This window comes from Nestor notabilis, unplaced genomic scaffold, assembly GCF_000696875.1.
Source record: "Nestor notabilis isolate BGI_N333 unplaced genomic scaffold, ASM69687v1 scaffold34639, whole genome shotgun sequence".
In the NCBI taxonomy this organism is placed as follows: domain Eukaryota; kingdom Metazoa; phylum Chordata; class Aves; order Psittaciformes; family Psittacidae; genus Nestor; species Nestor notabilis.
Window position 1 is genome coordinate 57 of NW_009943810.1, and position 9,024 is coordinate 9,080.

The following is a 9,024-nucleotide window of genomic DNA, read 5'->3' on the forward strand; positions in this document are numbered from 1 at the left end:
CCAGACCAGCCCGGCTTGAGTCAGTGACCTGATATAGAGAGATCCCTCTGTTGTCTTCCGAGCCACGTCGATGAGCAAAATATCACCTGTTTTGCCTGTGTGAACCTTAAGGTTCGCAGGGAAGGCACCCCTCGCATTCTTACCAGATTCTTGGGTTTGAAAGAAAAGGTTTGAAAAAAAGATGAAATTCAGGTGAGGAAATCTCAAATTCACGGCATAAAAGACGCATGAGAAATGCTACTACACTTGACCTTAGTTACCATGGCCCTCAAAATTCAGTACAGGAGTTGGTGTGTCTCATGTCTGGCTGTTAAACAGCTTATTCTTAACTTGCAAAAATTAATGTGTAATCTCAAAAAAGAGCACATGCAAGTGAGTGGTGCACCAAATTCAGAAAACTTGTGATGTCCAGGGCTCCCATGTACTTTATGTTTCATTCAGTGCCACACAGTGAGTAAAGAAGGTGCGTGTTCCTCCTGCATTTGCATGCGAAATGTCACATTATAAGATGTCCGCTCACAATACATAAACTAGTAACTTTGATTTTCTGGGTGCAGGATGGGTGGAAGACTAGTTACACATTAGAAAACCTTTTGCCAGACAAGTTGCGAAAGCAAATATACAAGGAGGGAAAGGACAAAATTGAGTATTGATTAACTGTCCTGAAGGGAGACATACTGTGATTTCACACCAGTCTGTACTGCTGTGGTACTAAGAGATTCTACCTTGTCTTACACCCAGAAAACCACCTTTTTAAAAATAAGATAAATTCCTGATCTGGCTTGCTGCTTGGCTTTCTGTGGATAAGGCAGTAGAGAGGAGGATGAGATGAGATAGAGGAGAATGGGGCTTACTATGGCAACAGTTCTGGTTTGTGCTGGCTTGAAGTGGTTGTGAAAATGCAACCAGGTGTAATAGCAGGTGTGAGCCATTGACATAAACCTGTTTCTATAATGTTTTGACTTCAGCAAAGTAAAGTGTGTCAACATAGACAGAATATAAAAGTAAAAATTCTTTTTATTGTTCATGGACACACATGCTGATGTAGTCTGCTGACACTTGCTTTAGAAATTTGATAAGGTGCCTTTCTAAGTAGACCTTTTTAAAGACTTTCTCTTTGTGTTGCATATGCTATAGCACATTTGAAAAGCCAAATTCTGACACTGTCACTTCAGGGGTATAGTTTCCTATTGAGAAACAGGATCATATAGGATATAAGGGTGTTCTGGACAAGTAACAAAGATTTAAAGTTGTGAGCTAAAGCAAACTAGCTTTGTTTTTTGTATTACTACTGTTTACACATCTGATCATTTAAAAGCATTTCATTTGAAAGAAGATAAAAGGACTTTTTACAAGGGCATGTAGTGACAGGACAAGGGGGAATGGTTTTAAACTGAAAGAGGATAGATTTTGATTAGACATGAGGAAAAATTTCTTTACTCTGAAAGCGGTGAGGCACTGGCACAGGGTGCCCAGAGAAGCTGTGTCTGCCCCATCCCTGGAATTATTCAAGGCCAGGTTGGACGGGGCTTTGAGCAACCTGGTCTAGTGGAAGGGGTCCCTGCCCGTGGCTGGGGGTTGGAACTAGATGAGCTTTAAGGTCCCTTCCAACACAAACCATTCTATGAGTCCATGATGCTATGATAGTGAACAGGTTAGGTTTTAAGTCAAGTGTCCCTATACTCCTAAACAGGCACCAAGTTATATTATGATTGGAGCAGTTAACAAGAGAAATGGACAAAGTGCAGTTGTCTTTTTGTAACTGTCTGTAATTTTATTTTTTTCCACAGGAAAGAAACCCCTTCTCCTTTGTTGGGGAAAGATAGAGCAGACACGGTGATCATCGGAGGTGGTTGTGTTGGTGTGAGTCTAGCCTATCACTTGGCTAAAGCTGGCTTGAAGGATGTTGTTCTGCTAGAAAAATCTGAGCTCACTGCAGGATCTACTTGGCATGCAGTAAGAAATGTTTTGTTAATATCTCAGATTAACAGCAGTGCGTGTATCCAGCCATGGTGGAAGTTTCATTACCTTTATATTACCTGGCTTTCCAGAGAGTAATGATCTTGGTTATTTTACAGATACAAACTTTAGCACTGAATGCTTTATAGATCAACTGTATAAGTTTTGAAAAGTTGGTTCAGCTACCCATAGTACGCTTTTCTCATTTGTAAAAATTGGACTGTATTTTGAAATCACTGAAAGGTAGTTATTAGTGTTATCACACATTTTTGGTAGTTAACTGGATTTAAACTTGAACCTTTTAAATTTAAGGTTTTGTTTCTAAAATGATCTAATTTATACTGCAGACTTTATCACTGGAGGTGGTTGCAGTGCCATGCACAAACTAAAAAAGTGAAATTTGGCATTATTGAATGTGTAATTACTTTTTTTATACATGTGACATACTGAAAAAGAGGTGATTGAGCAGTGTCATCAGTGTCCAGATCTCAGAGAATATCACTGTCCCAGAAACTGATTCCCGTTAGAGACAAGAGCTTTCTTTCCTGCCACAGCTGACATTACACAAAATCTTGGAGGAGCAAAGCTAACAACTGTACACTGAGGGGTTTTTTAAGGCTGAATATTTGTACTGTAAGGACAAGAGCTAAAAAGACATACATGTAATAATGACAGCGGGGAGTCACCTTTACTAATGCTAATCACATGGACATACTGGGGCACAACATGCATGTATGTAATTATGTATTTTCTATGTCAATGTCTGGAGTAGGTAGTGTAATGAAATGAAATAAAACTTGCCACAATAACAGATGTTTTTTCCATTCATTTCCAGCTGCGCTTAGCCGAAAGTGGGAGAATGTTACCCCTGTGTGTAGCTACACAAAAGAGTAAAAACCCAACAGTTTGCTGTCTGTAGAACTACTCTGTTAATAAAATGTAACCATAGTAGCTGAGTGCCTTTCAGGAACAAATTAAGGAGGGTAAATCAGATGGATTATATTCAATTTCTATTCTCATACTTCTCTCAGGGAAGGAAGTCTGAAGCTTGAAACATTTAGTGCAGATGTTTTATGTGTTTGGGGCCTTATGAGAGAGCAATAGTAAAAAATGAAATTAAAAGAAATCACTATCTGAAGGTATTAGTAAATTTATACTTCATTTTACTTACTTATTAACAAACAAAGCAAAGAAAGCACATTGTAAGGAGTTAGGAAAAACAAAATTAGGTAGTTATGTCTGTTTTAAACAGTCATACCACAGCTGATGGCAGTTCAGTGAACAAAGCAACACCATGCATAGTGTCAGATAATGCATCTTTTGTGTTGAACCATAACTACGAAATGCTCAAAGAAATACTTTGACTTAAGCATAGAGTCAGGCACAGACTGATTTTATTTACCCAACGTGTATACAGAACAATATGTGTGTAAAATATAATAAAAATCCCCTCACAGAGTAAGAAACCAAAATCATGAATGGGGTTGTTACTGTTTCCTTTGTTCTTGTTGTTTTATTTGCTTGCTCTAGGTTATTGCTCGTAACTGTGTAAAAGAAACCCCTTCTTCAGTATTTTTTGTCCTCACTTGCTGAATGCAGCAATGGAGCACTACATGAGGAGCTCTGCTTCAAAGACAGGGAGGGACCTGGAACACAGCGAGAAAATGCCTACACCACCACAACTGGGAGGGCTGCCTTGTGGCACCTGTTGCAACAGAATTTGATGTGATTAACCCAGCAAGAAACCTAGTTATGTGACAGATTAAAATGGGTAACTGTTAGGTAAAGTGCATGGTATTCTGTCTCTTTTCATTTAACTCAGGGTGCTGTATCTGAAGATGAAATGATTGACAATAGGTCTGTTTCAGATGATGAGAAAGATCAAAACTGTGACTGTGAGTTCTTTGTTATACTAGGTACTGTACATTTATCAGTGTTTTCCTCACAGTGATATAGTACTAGATACAGTTGGAAATTAGATGTGTATTTAGTATGTGAAATGGCATATAGTATATTGCCTGCAGCTACAAATCTTGAAATCAGTTCAGACGCTGCTGTGCTATATCACATTTTCTCTCTCACAGTCAAGCAAGTCCTGCCAGAGCTCAGGATCATGTTTCATATAGATCATATCCCTGCTAGTGTTGCGGCCAAAACTTTCTTCCACTTCTCAGGTCTGAGATAAACTTGGCTGAATTTCACACGTGTTATTAAAACAGCACAGAAAGTGTGTACATTTTTCTATTACCAGTAATAAGAAGATACAACTAACAGAGCAATTGCTGCTCATTTTTATTCCTGTCTAGCAATATCAAAGCAGTGGTTATTTTATGTGTGTAAACAAAGCCAAGTCTTAGGCTTTAAGAACTCTCCAAGCTCCACTATTCTGCAGGTCAGATAATTTGCAGTCTCACTGAAGCCCCAGGGTCTGAACAAGGCATGTATAACTCACTCAGCTATTAGATTTTTGGTGGTGTTACTTTTTTAAAAGGTGTTTTTTAGAAAAACACTTAACACACCATTCTGTTATGTAATACTTTTTCTTGCAACATGCAGTTGATTCTGCTGCTAACAAAATCACTGTCTTACAAAAACAGAGCAAAGCCTAGAGCAAATCTCCTTCAAATACAAGAATGGTTCAGGCTGAGCACAGGAAAACAAGCAGACACACTGGGAGGCCAGCTGGGCCAGATAGGGAGCTCATGAATGAGTTCTGGAGCAAAAACACAGTCTAAAGGAGGTAGAAGCAGGAAAAGGCTATAGAGGGGCAATTTAGAAAAATTGCCTGGGCATGAGAAGTAGATGTTAGGAAAGCCAAAGCTCAATTAGAGTTGAGACTTGTAAGGAACATTAAAGGCAACAAAAAGAGTATCTGCTGCTGTCTGAGCAGTAAAAGGCTGAACAAGGAGAACATGGGACTGTTGCTGAATGAGGTGGGTAATTTAGTCACAGTGTACACTAATAAGGCTGAAGTACTCTTCGTCTTCTTTGCCTGAGTTTCCACTAACAAGGTTTCTCAGGCCTGAGAAGAGTTCAAGAAAAAAACAGAACTACCGGCAATGGCTGAGGATCAAGACAGTGATTACTGGGAGAATTTGGCTCATGCAGATACATTGGACCAGACGGGCTGCAACCAAGAATGCTGCTGGTGACATTGCAAGGCCACAGATGTATGACTCTGGAGATCAGTGGAGGTGCCCAGCATTTGGAGAAGGGCACACGTATGCACCTTCAAAAAAAACCACAAGCAGAGGAGCTAAAGACCAGCTAGTTATAGTTTGGTTCTTCAGAAAATCACTGAGTGAGTCTCAGATCTGGGCTCATAAAGGAGAAAAAAGTTGATTTTGAACAGTCAGCATAGATATGCCAGGTGTAAGTTGTGTCTGAGTAAACCTAATCACCTTCTGTGACAAAATGACTGAGTTTCTAGGCAAGGGGAGAGCAGCTTGTGTCACTTACCTATATTTTAAAAGAATTTATACACTGTTTCCCATAATATTAATGTATGCAGCTGAACATGTTATGGTCCCTATGGCTGGACAAACAGATAGTGAAAAGACTGGTGGTTAGGCTCAGAGGGCAGTGGTTAATGGCTCATATGCTACCCAAAGCCTGGAAATAAGTGGCATCTTGCAGGGGTCTGTCCTGGGGCCCATCCTGTTTAATATCTCTATCATAATCTGGAGTAGGTGTTAAAATACATGTTCATCCAGTTTGCAGTTCATACCAAACTGGGAAGACCGACAATGCACATAAGGGCAAAGCTTCCATGCTAAAGGACCTAGACAGGCTGTGAAGATGGAAGGACAGGAACTTCATAAAATTTAACAAGGACAGAGAAAAATGCAAAGTTCCATACTTGGCCAGGAAAATAGTGCAGTCTCTGTCCTTGGAGATTTTCAAGATAGGGCTGGACAAAATCCTAAGCAGCCTGGTCTGATCTTGTAACTGACCTTGTTTTCAATGAGGTTGGATAGAGACCTCCTGAGGTCCAGTTCAATCTGTTTGGTTTATTATCAGTATTTCATGATTCCATGATCTTATTTTTTGTATAGTAGAGTCAGGTTATAGTCTTCTCTCAACTGCATGCCTGAAATCAGAAACATCCATTATCTGAAGCCAAAAGGCATCAAATGTGTTTAAAATTCTTTTCTTCACTTAAAAAAAACAAAGAGAGAAGGTTTTGTTTAGTTTCTGCAATTTAGCGATCTTGAATGTGTGTGGTTTTGTAGCTAACTTGCAAGTGATTTGTGGTTCACTTGATTCAAAAGACTTTAGTAACAGTGACCAATAAAATGGAATTACCCTACATCTAGAAAACATATTACTAGATTTTGAAAAATAACGGAAGACCAGAAAATATTTACATAAATAAAAATAGACAGTAAAAACAATTTCAGATGACAAAACTGCAGGTACAAGTAAATTAATTGCTCACAGATGTGAACATGGCTAAAGAAGTGTAAACATTTCAATGCCTAATTTATTTCTTTATTCTGAGCACACAGAACAAAGGCCCTTAGGACTTATTTTTAAGAAATAAACAAGTTTTAATTACGAATTCTTCAGTGAAAGAGCCCTGGGTTTTGGTCTGAGATAATTAAAATAAATGTGTTCACAACAACATAAAAGCACATGTACCAAATAAGATCAAAAATTCATTTAGTCAAATATCTAGTCTCCAGCAGTGTCCAGTATAATGATGATCTGATATGATAATAAGAATGGGACAAGTAATGTTTTTCCAGACTATTAATTTAGCCCAGGGTCTTTCTGAATCCAACATGCCTGCTTTGTACTTAATGTGGCCCTTAGTAGATTTATCTCCCTTCTACAGATATGTGTTATCATTTTTTTAAACTGGGATTGTTGTGGTAATGAACAATACCAAATACAAGCAGGGAACTGAAGCCGAATTTATGAGTAAAACATAGGCACAACTGAAAAATATAATCCTAGTAAATGACTAATTTTGAAATTTTCTTCCATTGGTTTATTTTGGCATTAATAAAACACAGAGAAAAGTAGGGAAAACTTTTAACACTGTAGCTAGTATAGAGACATAAAATAAGTAATGACAGACAGTTATCATACTCTTGCTCTGAAGAGTCTGAGTACCTGTCATCTCAGGCAGTGAATATGATTCATGGTTTTGATGGTAAGCCATTTGCTAAGAACAGCTTCAAATTAATTGTTTCTGAATAAAAAGATCTGGTCTTAAATGTGAAGCCACACCAAGAAAGATGGGTCAGAAGAGGCCATAGTTGAAAAAAATGATGATGTGTGATTTAATTCATGCAATATACGTTGCTATTAATGATAAAGAAGTGTAACATTTAATAGGTTCTTAGCATAACTAAATTAGTTTGAGTTGAAATATATCTTCAAAGACCACTAAATCTTGCTTTTGTTATTCATTTGCGTACAGTTGCTCCACTAGCTTTGGAAGTTAAAGCCTTAAATGTGTAGCACAGAACAGAGTTAATGAGTTAAAATCAAAATTTGCTAATGTATATGCATACTAGGCAACTTACAAAGAAACCATCAGAACTCTACTGTATGTGCTACTTTTCACTTTGGTATTTCCTGCAGTTTTTTCCTCAGAATGGCAGTGAATGCCAAGATGGAATCTTGTGTCTAGTTTCCTTAATTGAAGCAACCTGAATCTATGAATAAGCCCTGTTTTGGTTAGTAAAATATGTGCTATGTATAAATATAAAATATTCAAAGCAGTGTAGTTATCTTGAAAACATAAGGTAATTTTGCATTTCTGTTGTGTCCCTTGGAAAAAGAGATTTAGAGAGATGTCAGATGCAGGAGATAAAAAGACATGTGCTTAGCTCTAATAACCCTTAAATTCCAATTTTTCTAAGTGCTAAATCTCTGCAGCTATGAATGTCATTAGATTGATGTAGCTGTCTCTACTGTAGGCAGGTGAACAGTATCCTCAAATACAGAAGAGGCTGTGGTAACTTCTTGATTTTACCTCTGCATGAAGCCAAAAGGGCTTGACAGCCTTCTGAAGTCAGACCTGGTAATGGTAAAATGATGTGCAAATATATATAGTGATTTCTTAAATTACTTCTGAAATGCAGCAATTGCTCTTTAACTACCACATGAGACAACTCTTGAGAATAGAAGAATACTTGACTTCCACGGCCCTGCTGTTCACACTGTTAAGATCTGGTGTATGTGACGGTTTGGTTTGGTTTCTCTCCCATCTCCATCTGCATGAAGGAAAAGATCCTACTATGAGACATTTAACCAGTTGATTTAGTGGGTCAAGAATGGAGTTGTGTGTCTCTTCTGAAAGATTTGAAACAGACAACTGAATAATTTAAGCAAGAAAGGAAACCATAGGAGAGAACAACTGCAACAGTATCATGGGTTGACAAATTTGATGAGAAAAGACAGGTGAAAAAAACACATGTGTAGAGAACGAAAATGTTCTAAGTAGGAAAGGATTTTGGTTTTATTTTTGTAGCAGTTGGCTCTACTCATGTGTTGCTTTTCTTTACAGTATTTTAACAGTTCCTTTTCAATGACAATTGGAAGGAGGGAAAAAAACCACTGCATTTCTAATCATATCTCTATGTTGTTGTTCCTATTCCTTGTTTAAGGCTGGTTTAACTACTTATTTTCATCCTGGAATAAACCTGAAGAAAATTCATTCTTACAGCATCAAACTCTATGAAAAGCTGGAAGAAGAGACTGGACAGGTAATCTCCTTAAAGTATTAATTCAGATCAGTACTGCCAGTCTTACAAAAAAGTTTGGAGTTGACAAGTTCTATATGTGTATGTCTTCATGACTACCATGAGGCTCCTTTTTCATTGAAATATATTCTTCTGCCTACATATATATGCAATAGTCTGGTGCTTAGTGACTAAACATTTTAGATGGTTTCACAGATCCCTCTAAAGTTTAAGAAAATGGTTTTGATAAAACAGCTCGAAAGTTCAGCAGACTGAGAGTCTGCAACTTCAGCTCGGTATGGGAGTTAAAATAGCATCAAGATCTGGAATGAATGGATTGATTATGATACATTCCTGGCTTAGAAATGTG

At 37.8% G+C, this 9,024-nt stretch overlaps 1 protein-coding gene across 1 annotated transcript in view; it reads left to right on the plus strand.

The window, feature by feature from the left end:
- Positions 1 to 1,790: 1,790 nt before the first annotated feature.
- The window catches only part of DMGDH (dimethylglycine dehydrogenase), a gene marked incomplete at its 5' end in the record, with an annotated part of 39,519 nt that continues 32,285 nt past the window's right edge, over positions 1,791 to 9,024 (plus strand). The window contains 2 exons of the mRNA XM_010022103.1: positions 1,791 to 1,956; positions 8,580 to 8,678. Coding sequence (XP_010020405.1) covers positions 1,791 to 1,956; positions 8,580 to 8,678 — 265 coding nt within the window. The remainder of the gene's footprint in view (positions 1,957 to 8,579; positions 8,679 to 9,024) is intronic.